At 45.1% G+C, this 19,306-nt stretch overlaps 1 protein-coding gene across 1 annotated transcript in view; it reads right to left on the bottom strand.

The window, feature by feature from the left end:
* The window catches only part of LOC114801007 (synapsin-2-like), a 40,204-nt gene that overhangs the window by 5,255 nt on the left and 15,643 nt on the right, over nucleotides 1-19,306 (bottom strand). Inside the window, exon 2 of the mRNA XM_028998952.1 lies at nucleotides 761-818. Coding sequence (XP_028854785.1) covers nucleotides 761-818 — 58 coding nt within the window. The remainder of the gene's footprint in view (nucleotides 1-760; nucleotides 819-19,306) is intronic.

Raw genomic sequence — 19,306 nt, 5'->3', positions numbered from 1 at the left:
TTTATGTTTTTTTCTGGATAATAATGAAATTGGATTATATCATAGCATTTTGTATAATTTACAATTAATATTTGTATTTAGATAAATAAATTATTAACTGGCTGAATTAAAAGAACTTTGTTTGACATGATATGATTTTTTTTGTTTCAAAGGGCAGACTCCTCAGCGAATCGGCTGCTCAGTGTTTCTAACGCAACTCTAAATAACTGGCAGCCGCAATGGAAAACAGCCATTTCCAGAGGCAGACGGCAAGAAAGAGGCTGAACAAATGACTTCCAGAACCGAGGATCAAAGTTGGGAGCCCTCACTGTAGCTCCAGGCAAAGACCTCGTAAACAGGAAATACAGTCACTGCAGGCACTTGCCATCAAACCAGGTATTCAGACCGTAATGCACCTCGCACTGATTCAGTACCCTGGCTATGATGAACATTAGGCAACGCACAGTCAACTAGAGATGACGCACAGCTTACTCATCAAATGGAAATGTTCATGTACAAACTGCATTTTGCACCAACATTGTAGTTCATTTTCTATTAAATTAATGGATTAGAATTTCTAAACATTTTTAGTCAACATGTAATCTGCCAGAATGTTTTAAAATCTTATGAAATTCTATGCAATACCTGAATGGAAAACGCATTAAAACATTCAGATTCAGATATTATTTGTAACATACACAGTAATAAAAGGATATGACATGCAGATAAAAAAGAAATAATAATGAAAAAGATGTTAAAAAGGAAAGTTTAAAAAGTTTACCTGCTCAACTTTGACGTCATATTCTCCTTGGATCTTTTTTCCACGGAAAAGCTTTGCCCTGTTAAGAAAAATGAGAAGTAGGCTGTAAACACGAACAATGGCCAGAAACCAATCAGTAAACAAATCGGCAAAATAATCGACAAGTTTCAACCAGATGGGAAACCAAAGAGATCCTCATCCTCTGTAAAGCATGGTGGCGGGAGCATGATGCCATTTATTGTAAACATGTGTCATGTGATGATCAGTGCCGAATAGGGCACAGAGAAGCCATTTTGCCCACTTGTCGAAGTCTCAGACAACGGCCCCCTGAAAGGAGCCAACAAGTCGTGTGTTTTGTTCCCTCTGTGTGTGCTTTTTCTCGAAGTGGAAGATGTAGTCTTAAACCGTACGCAGCAGAACCCTGCCTCACGCGGAACTGAACCTGTCGCGTGCCGCTGGTTGCTCCAGGGGGACTGTCCCTATAACTACTGATTGTAAGTCACTCTGGATAAGGGCATGTGATAAATGCTGCTGTAAATGTAATGTGGTAAGGTGGGGTAAATACTTCTCCCTTTTCCTCCGTGTTCCGCAAGGACCTGGCTAGCGTGGATTGTTTCGACCCAATTCACCCCATCAAAGTGGACTAAATAAAAGGGTGGTAGTAGCCTAGTGGGTAACACACTCGCCTATGAACCAGAAGACCCAGGTTCAAATCCCACTTACTACCATTGTGTCCCTGAGCAAGACACTTAACCCTAAGTTGCTCCAGGATGGGACTGTCCCTGTAACTACTGATTGTAAGTCGCTCTGGATAAGGGCGTCTGATAAATGCCATAAATGTAAATGTAAATAAAATAAAACCAGAGTCACTGGTATTTTCCAGAGAAGTGTGTGGAGATCAGGGACTCCTACCGACCACCTTCTGATTACGGGGCTGCTTCCTTACCTGCTAGGCCACCACTGCCCCAAGTTGACAGCTGTGATTGTGCATGCGAAGATGACGTCATGTCAACGTCATTTGACTTTATTGTTAATGCCCTGGTGCAGGATCCAAGTATGCCTGCTCGTGCTCCAAACCAGGCAATGGCCCTAATCACATAGATACACTGGTGTTCACTGCACAAAAGAAGAAAGGAAGAACTCTTAAATTGCCCTTTCAGATGCAGTTGAAACCCTGAAGAGGACAGTGTATAGGAGCAGGAACACTGAAATGTCTCGGGGCAGGAGCTCAACCCAGCTGGAATACAACCTTGCGTCAAATGAACATGATGTTTTTCTCCTGGCTTTTAGCCTCACTCTTCTCGCCATTCAGATACGGCAGAACGGTGAGGTGATTTGTTAGTTTTACCAACGTAAGAAGAAGGGGGGGAGAAAAGGGTCTGTGCTAAAACATTTCATTCTGTGCCACCATGGCTGGCATTCACTGGGCCAGTGAAGTGACATCATTTATAAAAACATGCATCACCAAAACCTAGCATGGGGACCCATCACTAACAATTAGATGTGAGCCGCCCAAGTTCAAGAGCTGACAGTCTTGAGCAGCGTTCACTCAGTTTGATGCTGTCCACTATTTTCCAGTTATAATTGCAATGAAAGCATTAAATAAAAAGGTCTGTCTTGACCTGATTACATGTTATTAATTATAGGAATGAGAAACGTACAGAAACAGATCCACTGGCATTGAAAAGGCAAAAAATAAATCTATAAAATTGATATTCATATTGCATAAAGAAACCTTTACAGTGCAGAGGACTGGAATAGTATAATTTTTTATATTTTTAAAAAATGTGCTTGTTTCTAATTTATAGATGTTTGTGGACTGGTTATTCTGTGTGCATGATCGCAGAATCTATATTGTCACATAGCAATTCTATTGGACACGCAGACATTCAGTGTGTCAAATGTCTTCAAGTAAGTAGTTACCTTTGAGTATTTGTACAATAGTTCATGTTAGTGGTTCTGGTTGAAAATTAACACTTTTACTAAGATCTATGTGTTAATTACCTGCCAGTATGGCACTTTAATTTGTAAAGCAGCATCTATAACAGGGTGTATGATAGTGTTGGCTTCATAACTGCTTTGCAACACATATGAGTTACACTGACACTGCGTCTGTGTATAATACTTATGAAAATAAATTTGTACATGAGACAGTGCATTAAAACACACTCCCTCAATGCAACAGATGCATTACAAACACATACATGAGAACATTGAGAGTAAAGTCAGGAAGCGCTGCTCTAATGTCGGTGTGGTGCCCTTACCTGTTCCCCAATGCAAATATCAAAGTGATACGATATTTTTAAATGGCTGATCCATGTCAGCACAACACAGTTTAGCTCTTTTTGGCCTTTGCAGTGACAGTGAAATATGATTTCAATAAAGACTATTTCCATGCACGAGTCTGTCCAACTGAACTCGAGGCAATGAATCCCAGGATGACTTCATTACGCCGGCTGCATTTCTGATGTGGGAAAAAGAGCACTCTGAAAAGCCGCGCAGGGTGCTGTGGCCAAGCTCCATATGCGGCCTCCACTGTGGGTCTGCGCAGTGGCCTTGGCATATGCTGAGGAATTTGAGAAACGTGGCCTGCTGTGACAACACAGCATTAACCAACCCTGTGAAGACGTTAAAAGTTGAACAGTAACGGCTGCAGGGAAAGACTGTCCAAGGACCTTTATAATATTGGCTGCATATGGTCAATTATTAATGGCTGAATGCGTCTAGCACATCATGGTACGGTTGCAACACAAACACAAAGATAATTTCAAGTACATCTTGTAGCTGTTGCAAACCAGACATTTTAAAATAAACCAAAAGGGGGATCAGCCAGCACGGTTTTGGCACTGCTGCCATCTTGTGGAAACAAATTATGAAACACAATGGAGAAAATGGCAGCATTTTTGCCTGACTGATTATAACATGTTATTTTCATTGCCATCATGCTCAATTTAGCCCAATTCTCCCAATAACCTGCCTTGCTGTAAGCCAGCTGCTCCGAAGTTTAACTGGAATTCATCATAATTGAGATGAGTAGCTGCAGCATGCAGGGATTTAATGGCCATGATTGGCCGTCACTGATTTAAGCCACAGCTTGTGTAGAGACAAGAGTCGCTCCTCAACTGGGTCAAAGGGCATTGTATTCAGGGACGAATCTCACGGTGCAGCACAGCAGGTATCTGCACCTGCTTATGTACAAAAATCCAGCAACCCAGGTCCTCCTGAGGTGGAACGTGCAAGACTGATGCACGGCAGTTTACTAGAACTGCAACAATGGACATTTCTAGCTCCTTGTCCAGCAGCGTGAGCCTCATTAATGTTGCATCTATTATTAGCTCCAAGGAACTGTAAAGAAACATATGCTGCATTAGAGGAAATGCAGGTTAAAATGGGGCTAAATGGGGATAAAATTTATCTTTAGAAGACACAGTGGGACAGTGAACAATGCATTTATTTAGAGTATAATTGTAATTGTATTAAAAGGAAGGACAGAACTTAATTCCATATTAACTTAATTTATTTCTTTTCAATATGAATATTATACCGTAGCAGTGGTGGCCTATCGGTTAAGGAAGCAGCCCCGTAATCAGGTTGTCGAATCCCGATCCGCCAAGGTGCCACTGAGCAAAGCACCGTACCCCACACCACTGCTCCCCGGGTGCCTGTCATGGCTGCCCACTGCTCACCAAGGGCGAGGGTTAAAAGCAGAGGACACGTTGGGTCAGCCACAACAATCACTTCACTTTCACCTCTGTGAAAAAAAGTTGTGAAAATGTAAAAATGTAAGGTAACCGGTTGCAAAGCATTTTTGACTTCCCTCAACTTCATACTCATGTAAATATGGCGTGAAGTTGAGAGAACTTAAAAATACTTTGCAACCGGTTACCTTACACTTATACATTTTCACAACTTTTTAAAAATATTTGTTTTGTAGTGTAGTAAAATGTATAAAATAGTAGACAGTGGACATAGTAGAGTAGTGTGCAGGTAAGGATTCAGTTGGGATGAATGAATAAAAAGCAGTATTTTCAATTTTACAGTTACAGCTCAGACCCATTCCAGCACACAAGAGCCAATCCGAAGACCACAGAATCCGTTTGTGCACAGAAGCTGCAGTAGTTTTGGTCGCATGAGGCAGAAATCACTTTTTTCTGGACGACTGCACGTCCCCCGGGGCAGACCCGGCTACTTTAAGAAGGGATGGCAGAGCCTTGTTGTCAAGCTCGGGTCCCTGTCTAATAACACAGAAAGATTCAGAAAACTGCCTTCTGTTCCAACACCAACACCGATGAACCTCCCGGGGTGGTCCTTCTCTGACATTTGGAGGATTATTCTGCTGGCACCACAGAACAAACTCTCAGCTACAAACAGGAGAGGAGCACTTCAGAAGCAGATTTGCTAATGTCTAACAGTCTAAAGTGACAGTCACTGGGGTCATTTCTTCATCTTAATTTCTAAAATGGTGCCTGAACTGAGATCAGTCTGTTATTATCTTCACCCTATAATAACAGATTGCTGGTTATTTAGCTATTTAGCTATTAATTACTGTACAATACATACATACATGGCATTTTATAACTATATAATAGACAACATTATTATATATAGCTAGGATTAGTAGATTATACATAGAGGCCACACAGTGATGCTGTGGTTGACAACGTGGCGTCGCGCTTCCAAGGTTGTGGGTCAGAATCCCTGTTTGGACCTCGTGTGTGAGGAGTTTTCAAGCCCTCCCTGTGACGGTGCGGGTTTCCTTCATGCTCTCTTGTCTTCTCCTGCCTTCCAAAGGCATGTATCATAGGTGAACTGGCAACTCTGAATTGTTGTACATTTGAATGTGTGAGTCTCAGGAGGAGCCCCAGCCACCGCTATCCAGAGTAGAACTATAGCGGTTATAGAATGGCCCAACCTACAGGGTACACCTTAATAAAATGGGAATGGTTGGTGACCAAAACTTGTAATAAAAGAATAAAGTTACCATTGTTTTTCCTGTGAAATTACCAATAAATTTGATGTGTCACATGATCCTATTGAAAAAACACAAGTTGGATCCAAGATGACAACTTCAAAATGGCCACTATGGTCATCACCCATCTTGAAAGGTTTGCCCCCTCACATGTACTAATGTGCCACAAACAGGACGTTAAAATCACCAACCTGTCAGGATTGCCTGCAGCTGGGCTCCACACCGGAACCCAATCCTGACGCCCCCATAAATGCCGGAAGTTTCCGCCCGTTCGGGGTCGCTGGCATTTTCGTGAACTCTCTGCACGAACTTGACCTGATTTAGTTTTATGTGTTTTGAGTTCTGGCAATCGCCACACGCCTACGGGTTAGTTTCAGTTCATTATTTACGTTAAACTGTTTTCGGCCACCGCGCCATTGTTTATTTGTATTTCTTTATTGTTTATTGTTAATAAAATCCCCTTCCCCAACATGTCAGACCTCTGCGCTTCCTTCCCCCGTAAGTCCGTAGTCGTGACAGAATGCCAGCGGACCCCCCCAAAAGCGCAGAGGTGGAAAGCGGAGGAGAAGAAAACGCCGCGAAGGACGCAGCGCGGCGCGGCGAACGCGGACGGCAGGGGAGAGACGCGCCGCCCGTTCTGGTGGAGCGTTTCTCCCCGAGAAGCCGTGGTACGCGGCGCCGCGTGATGACGTCCCACCCCCGGGAAACTCCGCGAAACCCGGAAGCGACAACGTCGGCGGGTGAGGAGGCGGAGCGAGGACGTTGGCGTCGGCAGCAGCGAGGAAGTGACGTGGGCAGCGAGCGCAGAAGATGCGACCCCCACGATCTTCGGCATGTCGAGCCAAGAACTCTGCGCTCTGCTGGCAAGGCTCCCCGTGGACTGGGACGACACGGATGACGACGAGAGCACGGGAGACGAGAGTTGGGCTCCGCCCATCGCGCCAGTCTGCGATCGTCGCAAGGTCCGTGGGGACCCACGTCACTTCCAGGGGGGTGAGAAGCGGCAACAACAACGACGGCGTGCCTCCAGCGAGGAGGTGGGCAGCCTCCAGCCCGAATGGCCAGAGTACTGCCCATGGGAGCTTAGCGCGCCATGGGTCCAGGATGTCCGCAGGGTGGACGACCCTCGGAGTCACCGGTGGGAGGACACGGATGACGAAAGCGATGATGACGTGGATTTTCGGTGGGGCGGTCGGTGCCCGGGATGGCTCCGCCCAGCGTGCGCGTCCGAGATCATCGCGGCGTCCGTGATGACCCATGTGACTTCCGGGGGTACGAGGTTGACACGGACGACGACCAGGATCGTCACGAGGTCCGTGGAGACCCACGTCCCTCCCAGCAGTGTGAGGAAAGCTGGTGGAAGAGGGCGACGGGATGTCGCCAGCCAGCAACTGCGCTGCCGGGACTGCCTCGCAGGGAATCCTCCATTCCTGCTCCAGTCGCCGACCCGCCTTCCCTCTGCCCGGACGTTCTCCCCAGCGAAAAGGCAGCGCAGCACCAGCGTCCACACCTGCTGGAGAAGACGTCCACCCCCCTCCACACCACACACCTACCACCATCTCCAGCAACGTGCCCAGCCCCATGTGGGACAGCCCAATTGTCCCGGGACCCTTCAGTGGGGCAGCAGACACGAGAGGACCACCACCATCCTCTCGTGTCTGCTTGGGTCAGCATGGGGCTGGAGCGCAGCCCTCTGGCAACAGGGAGAGACAGACAGCAGTTTTCGGGACTTCCAGCAGAGACTGAGGGCGGAGTTTGATCGGCCAGAGCCTGAGCCAGGGATCGAACTCTGCCCCTCCACCACGTCCAGCGCCAGTCAGGATCCGGGGCAAGAAGACCAAGCACTGGCGGGCGACGAGAAGGTCGCACCTCCCGAGATCCTGGCTGTGCCCCCTGAGGAGGTCCTGGAGAGCCCAGAGAGGGAGCCAGACGACCCTCTCTTCTGTCTGTCTCTGTCTGTGTGTGTCTGTGTGACATATGTGTCCGTATGTCGCCCCCACTTCCCCTCTTTGTGTCCACCAGATGGCGACCCAGCCGCGGAGCCGAACCCCAGGGAGGAGGTTCCTGACCCGAATGTGCTGGTCCAAGGCGAGGTGGACAAGCCCCAAGGTACCCCTAAGTCCAGCCGGGGGGGTGCTCCCCCAAAGAATTTTTTGGGGGGGTGCAGTTCGGGTTGGGGACTCCTCCTGAGGGGAGGGGAGGTGGGGAAGCGATGGAGCTGGGGTCCTCCGGTAGCCAGTGAGGAGGGCGGGCCAGGCATGGGCCTGCGTCTGCCTCCAGAGGGGTGGAGCGCCATAGAGCCCCCGGGTAGGCATGAGGACCCAGCTGGGACAGGCAGGAAGAGGGCCTGCTTGTCCCAACGGACGCAGAAGGGGCTAGCCGGATGGTCTGGCAATGCCCCCCCCTTGGCACCAGGGCCGTGCAGCGAGAGGGGCTGCATAGTCCCAGAAGGCACCAGCCTGGGGTGCCTGGAACAGTCGCCGGAGGCTCTGGGACAATCTCCCTGCGCGGTGCAGGGGGTGACACAAGAGTGTCAGAGGGGACATGTGGAGACAGGGCCCACACGTACCCAGATGGATCGGCCCTGATTATTGTGTGCAGGTACGGGAGTGGGGCCGCCATGCGGGAACGGGGGAGCCAGGAGAGGGTGGGGCGCATGCGGGACCACGGGGGAGCCAGGAGAGGGTCCGGGGCCGCCATGCGGGACCACGCCGGGGAGCCAGGAGAGGGGGGGAAGCGGGACCACGCCGGGGAGCCAGGCCGAGGGTCCGGGGCCGCCAAGCGGGACCACGCCGGGGAGCCAGGCCGAGGGTCCGGGGCCGCCAAGCGGGACCACGCCGGGGAGCCAGGCCGAGGGTCCGGGGCCGGAGACCAGGGGGAGCCAGGGAGGGCGGGGCCGACGGACCACGGGGGAGCCAGCCGAGGGACCGGGGCCGCCACGCCTGACCACGCCGGGGAGCCAGCCCGAGGGACCGGGGCCGCCACGCCTGACCACGCCGGGGAGCCAGCCCGAGGGACCGGGGCCGCCACGCCTGACCACGCCGGGGAGCCAGCCCGAGGGACCGGGTCCTCCAAGGGGAGGATACAGCAGGGCAGGAGCCCTGTGGTTGCCGCCGTCCGCCCCGCCGCCTCCACTGATGGTACTGTTGGGGCTCCGAGGACGTAGCCCTTGGAGGGGGGGCTCTGTCAGGATTGCCTGCAGCTGGGCTCCACACCGGAACCAATCCTGACGCCCCATAAATGCCGGAAGTTTCCGCCCGTTCGGGGTCGCTGGCATTTTCGTGAACTCTGCACGAACTTGACCTGTTTAGTTTATGTGTTTTGAGTTCTGGCAATCGCCACACGCCTACGGGTTAGTTTCAGTTCATTATTTACGTTAAACTGTTTTCGGCCACCGCGCCATTGTTTATTTGTATTTCTTTATTGTTTATTTGTTAATAAAATCCCCTTCCCAACATGTCAGACCTCTGCGCTTCCTTCCCCCGTAAGTCCGTAGTCGTGACACAACCATTCCTATTTTATTAAGGTGTATCCATATAAATGACCCCACCCTGTACATTTACATTTATGCTGTTTATCAGACGCTTTTATCCAGAGCGACTTTTATCCATCAGCAGTTACGCAGACAGTCCCCCTGGAGACACTCAGGGCTAGGTGTCTTGCTCACTACCCTGACTCATGATTCTTGCTACTAAATAAAATTTCAGTGAAAGTGTCCTCCCTTGCCCCATGTCATGCCTCTACCAACCAGATGAATTTGTAGGCTGTTCACAACCAGTTGCTTTTTATTTTTATCCTGCTTCATAAATGAATCTGGATTCATATTCATATTTTTGCCCCTCCTCTCGCTCTCTCTCTTTGTGATTTCTTGTTTTCATCAGTCCATTGGAAGATTTGGTCATCATCAGTGAAAAAGACACCACTTACTATCTTTTCCACTCTGACACATTGGCCACATGAAGGCAGACGGTGCCAACTTAATTTGCATTATGCCCCACTGCGCTGTGCCACTCTCATTTTGGACCTCATTCTGAATGGGGTCAAAAAGCGCTGGGTCCACCTCTAATGGACCAACTGATGTTCAAATCGTTTCTCTCTGGTGATTGACTCATTCATCAACAATTGCAAAATAATCACATGACGACATTGCAGCTATGTAATCAATTGTACACAATTGTGTTACAATTTCAAATAACCCTCACTGGAAGCCAACCTTTGTGATATGGCCAAGATGCCAAGCCACTTTATGCCAAGTCTTGCTCTGCCATGCCTTTCATATGAAAACACATTGCCAAATATGAAAGTGATTAACTGTCAGAAATTCCTTTGTTAGAAGGCTAAAGCACATAAGCTACAGGGTCCAAAAGGAAAGAGAAGCTGTCAGGTCACAATCAACTTGATAGATTAAATGCAGACTTACAGGAAAGGTTCAGTAGCTGACAGGAAGGCCATTTATATAAATGCATCAGTCTGAAAGCCACATGGTCAGTTTTTCATCATTTTTGCTAGGAAATGCCGGGAAACTCACGTTGACTGTTCATGTGACAGTGCATCTGCTGTCAGGGCCTTAGTGTACAGCCAGTTGGCATTCAGCGCCAATCAATTTTGGACGAGTGCTTGCGCAAACACCCTGAACTTGGCTACAAAGCTCATTTGTGAAAACCATCTTCTCACAATCTTTTTGAGCTGTGACAAAATCTGCAATAAATCTATATCCCAACTGACCAATCAGAATGACATTTAGCTCTAAACAGCTACTTTATGAAGTGTGATGTTTGGCATTTCAATGAGTGGGTGTAAGAGCAACTAATCTTGTGTTTCAGAAACTGAATTATTGGAGTGTCAGCATCAGTAAAGTGTCAAACCTACCGACTCAAAGCCTCCAAAAGAGAATAACTTATGTAGATTAATTCTGCAGAAGCATGTCATATATATATGAATGGTGATGGCGTCTGAACTGCTTGCAGTGATATTTTCGGTTGTGTCAGTCAGTCATGAAACTTGACATGTTAAAATTGATTGAAAGGTATTCACTAACATTTTGAAAAGAAAGAGATAGTGTGTGAACACATCCAACTACATTTCCCTTGAAATTTCTAGAATGGAAATCATTTGCATTTTAGTTTGTCCAGCAAAAGCTTGCTGCCATTATGACAATTTGAACGCAATTATTCCTTGACATGGACAATCATTTTTAAAATTGCTTGCAGCATAACAGCCTTTTTTCACACTCAAAATGTTGTCTTTCACTGTTGCCTGTACTCCAGTTTTAACAGATACCCAGATACAGCTGCTATTTCTATCTTGACATTAGCATATAAAACTGCAGCAAGATCAGTAGAGTTCAGGCAATCTGGCAGCGCAGCACTGGAAATTCTGTAATGAAACTGATCCATAACCCTGATGATGGTCATCTTTCGCCTTCAGCTTATATTTGTTGGACTTCCCGTATGTTTTGTTTTTTTCTTTGATGCATGATTCAACTTTTAAAATGAATTCTGCTCAATGAGCAATATAACCCTTAGACCCATGACTCTTTGAAACACTTGGCTTCTAGAAAACATATTTCTGCAAGGATATTGTAAGAATGGACATCACGGGAGCCTGCTTTTGCCTTGCATAACAGATGTCTGCAGGGGGAGGTGTGACATTCCTGTGTCGACTGTTGTGGGTGAAGATTCGGCACCCCTGTTTTACATGCCTTTTGTCTGACGGCAACGTGTGAAGTATCAGCTGTCAGGACCGCCCACCCTCTTGTCTTCCCCAAATGGGAGGCACCGGGGGCGTGACATCAGAAACAACAGGTTCTGATTGGTCAGTGACAACTTCCTGTAGGCCAGTGACAACTTCCTGTAGGCCAGGGGTATAAAGGTCTGCTCACATGTGGAAAAAAAGGGACTCTGGGCTCTCTTGCTCAGAGGTTTTTCCATCGGAAGCCGGAAGGTTTCTGAGTCTTTCTCTCCCCCACTTTTTCTCTTCTCCCTCTTTACTCTTTCTTCTCATTTTTATTTTCTCTGTAACCTTGGTACCTTTTTACATTCAATATTCACATGTAACTACAATAATTATTTACCGGTGTTAATAAATTAGAAACTGTTCATTTTTAACCTCTATTGTGCCATGCCTCTTTCTGCCAGGTAACATCAAATTGGAGTGGTTGAATACAGTGCTTTGTGTGGAGGGAGAGAGAGTTTTTTCTACACACTCTATTCTCTTCTACCACACCACATGGTCATAGTTTTACAATATGATATGGGTGTTTCATGAAGGCACACCACTTCTGATATTGTCACATTACAAAATACAGTTTCCATTCCATATGATATTTCAACTTTGGTAGATCTTACACATTTTACAATGTCACAAACAATATTGGCCCAGATACTTGTGGTGAAAGTGAAATAGCACCCAATTACCCTTGGCGTGTGTATGTTAGGAAGCATGGTTTTCTATGCAAGCATCATTAAATCTTTCATCAGGGAGTAACGCTAATCATGCTGAACATACAGCTTTCTCACTCTTCAGGCAAAAGACCCAGCAATAAAGTGTGAAGTGCAGTTTAACACGTTAGCTAGATTGCCTCATGTCAGTGGGACCTGGGAAATAATACATAACAAATAAACATAATCTGGTCTGCATGTTGTCTTTGCCTCAGGAGGGCGAAGCAATTTTCTGCTATTAAGTGTGCAACAGCACACACTCACACAGCCACACTGACAGGGTTTGTAAGGAGCACCATTAAAGGTGAGTTTCAATAACCATCTTCTTCTCATTTTTGACATCGGTAGCCATTTCTCTTGCAAATGAAGCATGAAAATGAGCTAATGGTTACACCAGTGTCCATGAGGTTGTTAGCTGACACTGGTTGCAAGCAACACATCTAAAACCTAAAAACTTTTATGCTTGTTTGTGTTCACATTTGAATATTGGGGACATTTTCTTTCAGTTCTTCACTCTAAATCATTCTAATTATAATAAAAAGAATGATTTCTCATTTTGACATTCTACTGTACAGTGCAGTTACCACCCAGAAACAAATATATTGCTCAGAGCTGAGCAATCATACAGACACTATTATTTGTGAGACAGAGTAGAATGTACAGACAAAACTAAAGCAGACAAAGAAGGAGATGTTTCAACAGTTACAAACCTGCAAATCTTTTTTATCCAATCGACCTGTCATCATTTCTCATTAAAAGTTAATGTGTGCTATGATAATAACTGGGTTTGTGCCATAACATTTTCATGCACATTGGGGTTATTAATAAGCAACGTTAGAACATTCACTGTGTTACACAGTGACCATTGTCATGCCACGTTGGGAAGTGAGGGCGGCACAGGCGCCTCAACATTGTGGAAATAATACATTATTTAATAATAAAAAAACCCAGAAAAAACAGGAAACTCCAAAAAGGCGTAGCACACCTCTAAGCTTGACACACCAGACAATGCATCACAGGGGTGTGTAGAATCTCCAACATTAGTGTGATTGTGGGTGATTAGGACCCAGCACAAACAGTGAGTTGGTGCCACCCGGTTGACCAGGGGGCACCGTGGCCTCATAACAGTACAATTTTTGAACCTAGAATCTTGAATCATAAAGAAAGATTTTGACAGCTCTGCTGGATTTATTGAACTGCACATATTCTGGAAATAGTCTTTATGTGCACAGGTTCTGGAAATAACTCTATGTGCGGCAGGTACCAGGGGGCGGCACACCAGAGGGATTTCCTGGAGCAGAGGAGGTCTCAGCGTACTGATTACTGTAGTGATCATGCTTGGCAGGGCGGCTTTGATGCCCCCCAGCAGCTCAGTCTCTGGAAACCACAACAATTTTCTCTTCTTTCAATCAATGCCAGGAATAAAAGGAGGACGCTGCACAGAAGCCGAAGGACAGCCTAATCAGCGTGCTCTAAAAGTAAAGCTGTATATGAAGGTGGGGAAAAAATCAATGGTCCTGCCATTGTGTCTCCACAGAAAAGCTTAACCATCCGAACCATACAATCTGAATGACCCAACTGCTACCGCCATGGAAACACGGAATCTGTAGGCCTGCATGATAAAACATGTGTTATGTAATGCATTGACAGTATGAGTTAATCTAAAGTGTATAAAGTGAAGTGATTTTCACATGTGATACACAGCAGCACAGCACACGATGCACACAGTGAAATTTGTCCTCTGCATTTAACCCATCACCCTGAGTGATCAGTGGGCAGCCATGACAGGCGCCTGGGGAGCAGTGTGTGGAGACGGTGCTTTTGCTCAGTGGCACCTCAGTGGCACCTTGGCGGATCGGGAATCGAACCTGCAACCTTCTGATTACAGGACCGTTTCCTTAACCGCTAGGCCACCATCTTTTCTTTACTTTATTACATTGAACTTAGACAGTTTACCATTAAGTGCATGAGTGGGAAAATGGCACCTTTGTCATCTATTATTTTAAATTACAATGCAGGGGTGCCATCTTATTGCAGCTGCTGTGATGCTTTTCTGAAATGCAGAATCTTTGGGACAAACAACCCTGATGGTCTCACTGAGGAAAACCTCATGTGACTAAAGGTGCTTGCAGATGTGTTGCTAAGAAGATAAAAAAACGTTGAGAGACCCACTCAGAGAAAAAGAGAGAGACCTACCCGCTCTGAATCCAATTATCTTCTGTGGCTGCAGAGAGCTACCTGATGCATGCTCAATGGCCATTCGGCAGCACAACAGCAGTGACTGGAGTGCTAATGAACACTAAATGTCATGTGTTCATCGGAGTGAATAGGATAGTGGCTTGTGGGGTTATGAGCCTGCAGGCTCATGATTTAGATGGTGGTTTACCAAGGGCAGAGGGCAATATGGTTCAGGCTGCCTGGTGCAAATGTACTAACATTGCATTTCACTTTTCTCAGCATGTCTTCAACAGTATCAGGGATAAAAGCCAGTGAGCAAGAGCCCATCACCTCAGCATTCTGCAGGTGTCTTTTGAAGAACTGGGATGGATATTTCATATAAAACACTTTGGTATTCGTTGTGCTGCATTGTGTTGGCTATGCCAGTTGTAATTTGATAGAACGAAATGAAAGTGAAGTGATTGTGAAACACTGCACAGCACACGGTGATGCAACGAAATGTGTCCTCTGCTTTCAACCATCACCCTTAGTGAGCAGTGAGGCAGCGGGGACCAGTGTGTGTGGACGGTACTTGCTCAGTGGCACCTCAGTGGCACCTTGGAGGCTCAGGATTCGAACCAGCAGCCTTCTGATTACGGGGCCGCTTCCTTGACCGCCAGGCCACCACTGCACCAATTTCCCCAAACCCCTATGTTATGTGTCTCAAACCTGAACATCTTATAAAGAAATCGTTTCACTAAAAGAAGTGGAAAGATGAATATAAAAGGTCTGAGTCACATCAGCCCCTTTAAAATTTAGATTTTCCACATGATATGAGTTTTGCTTACGAAAAATAGGTATCTACCTCATACCTCATTCAATGAAAGATTTATTTCATGAAATAAAACATAAGAGACAGCTTTCTTCACATCCCTTAAATTAATTAGGACACAAACATATCTATTTAACATGCTTTTTTGGTGACATGAATGTCTGGCCACACTTTATTGGGCTGGTGGTCCGCCCAATGACCAGTTGGACCCCTGTGATAACCTGTTAACCTGTGATAACCTGCGTTCATCATCTCATTGTTGTGTCATTGTCATTGTTTCACTGTACATATAATCCCGTCTCTTGGGTTTTATCGCTGCTATTTTTTTTCGTCTACCCATCTTTCGAGTGTTTTGTGGTTGTTTTTGCTCCTCATGTTTGCAAATAAATGATATTGACATATAAATGTGCCTCCTGTTTCTACCATTATATCTAGACATCTTGACATACCATATAAAGCATATCACTCAGTACAGTGTCTTTACATTCCCCTTTCCCTCTGTAGATCTTCTCTGGCAACCAGAGCCCAGTGTTTAGTCAAGAAATCGATGTAACACCTCCTCTGGCAGTACGAATTTATCCTGGAAAGGGGCTGAAGGTGTGGCGGACCTCAGGGTGCCTCCCCTCCTCCGGTCTGGCGGCCACATAAGCTCCTCTGTTCTTTACTACGACGTGACAGAGAGCCGCACTTTCTCTGCCAAGGCAGATTATGGCGGATTGGTGAAAGGAAGCTTTGCCAGCAAACTTGACAGGTGTCGTCTAATTTATTTATTTACCCGCTCTGTTGCCATGGTGACCAAAAAAACGTGTTTAAGCAACAATAGAATTGATGAAGATGACGGTGCGTCTAACGTTACAGGGCTCTTTTGTAAGCCACCGAAAGATGAAAGGAACATGCAAATGGCAGAAAGACAGAACGAAAGAAGCTTAGAGAAGTGGTGTGTTGACATTTTTACTACCAAGTGGCAGTTTCCCGCAGAGCTCAAAAACCCATTTGGACCTCTGCCCCAAAATCACTGTCCGTGCGCAACCGACGTTTTGACAGCATAAAGATGGCAGCAAATCGAACATTCACACATCAAACCCTGGCGGTCTTCAAAAGTGCAGCTTGACACATCTTTCAGCCTGACAGCTGTATTTTCTGGGCTTGGAAAGGCAGTTTCCTGTGTTATTAAATGGAGGTTGGGGGGCTACGTTATTATTATCTGCTATGAAAAGACAACCTAGAGAGTCTCGAATAAGTGTTGCGTGGGGGTCATCACTCTCTATTAATGATGAACTTTATGTATTCTTTGGCAAAAGGAATCTTACCTGCCATACTTCATTTTCTAATAAGGTCACTGAAATGTTACCTCACATCCTGGTGTCAGTTGACCAGTGAACACGTTGTTTGGCTGAATTTACTGGATTACATCACTTCACTTTCCGCCTCATCAAAAGCTGCATCTGCCCACTTTCCATGAGGGGAAATCATCGCATGCAGTACTTAACATTTCATCATTTTGTTTTAATTTAAACCTGGAATCACTGAAGTTAGGAAGAGATGAACTGCCAGAGTCTTTAAACCCTGATTTATTCGGCTGCCTCGGGCCCAAACTGTGGCTCTTCTGCTCGAGGAGCTGGAGGTCAGTTTTTGTCACTGTTTACTCTTTGAAAATATATCTGACTGGTTTATTTACCCCACCATCAAATAGCAAAATGGTCCTGGATGTAACCAGAAGTTGGTACGGAGAAGTTATTGAGGCCCCAAGCATGCTTCAAGGACAAGGATGTGACTTTCTCACATTTACCGTTGGATAGCTTGGTCGTTGTATTGCCGATTGCTCCATTTATCTGACGTTCTTATGCTGAGCCCACGTATGTGAAAACATCTGCAGTTCTGTGCTGTCCAGGTTCATTGACTCCGTGTTTAAACTCATCATTGCAATCTTTTTTGTGTTTTTTCCAAGATTGCTGTCAGTCTTGTTTTCTAATCTTGCATATGTTGCTGGAGATGGCTGCCAAAAACCCTCCATCCACAGGATGCCATTCCTACTGTTGTTTGCTAGAAAAAGAGTAGCAAGCACCGAAATCACACTGTAAATTTACCGTTTGACAACCACGCGCTGTGATTCCTTTGAATAAATCAACTCTTTCAATCTGTGTGTACACAGGGCAGCAGGCGTCCGCAAGAGAGAAAAAGATTTTAGTTCTGCTTCATCTTAAATATATTTTGCAAATGATAAAAAAACAGAACAATAAACAAGTTAGAATTGTACTGTATGTTTTTCAATGAAACCGTGTTATAAGGCGGGGATTAAAATAATTACACTGTGAAGAATATTTTAACAGACTTTTGGTTACATATGAATTAAAGTGTCTTGATAAACTTTTATCCGCTCACATTTGGTTATGTTACAATAATACATTACCACTACTGAAATATTAACATAGTTTATATATTAATATTATAATATAATATCATTAATATTATCAATAAAACACAATATTGTTAATATAATCTTATATATTAATAAATAATTGTATATTAATATACATCCACATCAGTTCAATCAATCAGTTCAATCCACATTCAGTTTCAGTCAATAATGGGCATGGAATAACTGTAGAAGGAGAGTAGTACAGGATTGGAATTGGAACAGCAAATTCCTGGTGCAAATACCAAAGCATAGACATGTCAGAATTAAATATTGAAAACAAGCCTGGGGTCTGTGGTTGATGGTACAGTACTCCCCACCTGTCAAGTTTTCCTGTTAGGCCATTGCCAGGAGGGTCATGGCTGCCACATGCCTCCCCAAGGACAATCACACCTGGTCACCTACGAATCCTGAATGTCAGTGACGGAATGCAGCAATCTGAGTAAAAAGCCATTTTGTTCAGCTTCAGCCTTGTTGAACATAGGAGATGCTGTTTCTGTGATTCCGGCCGCTTCCAGTTCAAGAAACAGGCCAATTACACTCCACAAAATGGCACAACTGAGACTTGATGCACCAGCTGTATAGTGTAGAGCAATGCTAGAGATGGCAGATTCTCCCTGTCTGATTTCAATCAATTGTAGGAATTGTACAATTATTTAACTAACATTATATTCTGTAGCGTGATCTTCACATAGAAAACATGCATTAAACTTTCTAAAAGCCTGAAATTCATTAGCTTTTAATTATTTATTCGGCCAAGGGAAGGAGCTGTGACTTCATCGTGTGTAATCAGTCTCTGGAAATAGCCTCAGCATTAACTTGCTCTCGGATGTTTGTCTGGCTGCTTAGCATCGGCGGCAATGGCTTCTGTTTATTTATGATGCGAGGGTACGCTTGTGATTTGTGGGTATGCTCAGGTCTCCTGCTTTAGAGAGCACATATTAAATACCATTATCTGAGAGCTGCTTTTAAAATGTCAGGCCCCTTATTATGTGCTTTTCAACATCTACATGCCAACACTTGCAGTTCAGCCTATATTTTCTGATATGTACTGTTTTGGACAAGGTGTCTGGACCTTCCCGTTACACTTTTTATGATCATTCACTGCTGTCTTTACACCCATCACATTATAATAAATAATTATAATGTATGTTCTTTGCAAGACCTGTCTGTCTGTGTGACTTGTCTCTGTATACAATATAAGTATGTGCAGAGCCGCATTGAAACAGACACATCACAACGAATACCCTGCATATTCCTCTGTGATTTTGACACATGCTGGGCCCATAAATATTTTAGCAGTATTATTAAACCATTAAGCAAATCCCAACACTCAAATTACTCATTGCTCCTTCTGTAGCTCTTTATTTGATTAATTTTAAAGGATATAATAATTGCTTATTTTCATTTTACCCTTGCATATATAATTTCGACAGGAGCTTGACTGGACATGCTGGAATTCCATAAGCCTTTGTACTTATGTTGTTATTATAATTATTAAGTTATTATGTTATTATTATCATTATACTATTAAGGTATTATCATGCACCTGCACCACTATGGGGTCTCAGAATGTTGCAAAACTACAGACTTTGTAGATTTGAACCGAGAGCTTACTCACAATATCTGCAGCCTTCATTTTCATTTACACGAAACAATTACACTCAGTCAAATATTGTGACAGCCACAAACAGTGTTCATTTGCATAAAAAAAATCTATTTACCTTTATTACATGTAATTACTATACACACT

This window comes from Denticeps clupeoides, chromosome 12 (genome assembly GCF_900700375.1).
Source record: "Denticeps clupeoides chromosome 12, fDenClu1.1, whole genome shotgun sequence".
NCBI lineage: Eukaryota > Metazoa > Chordata > Actinopteri > Clupeiformes > Denticipitidae > Denticeps > Denticeps clupeoides.
This window is presented reverse-complemented; position numbering and strand designations above follow the sequence as displayed.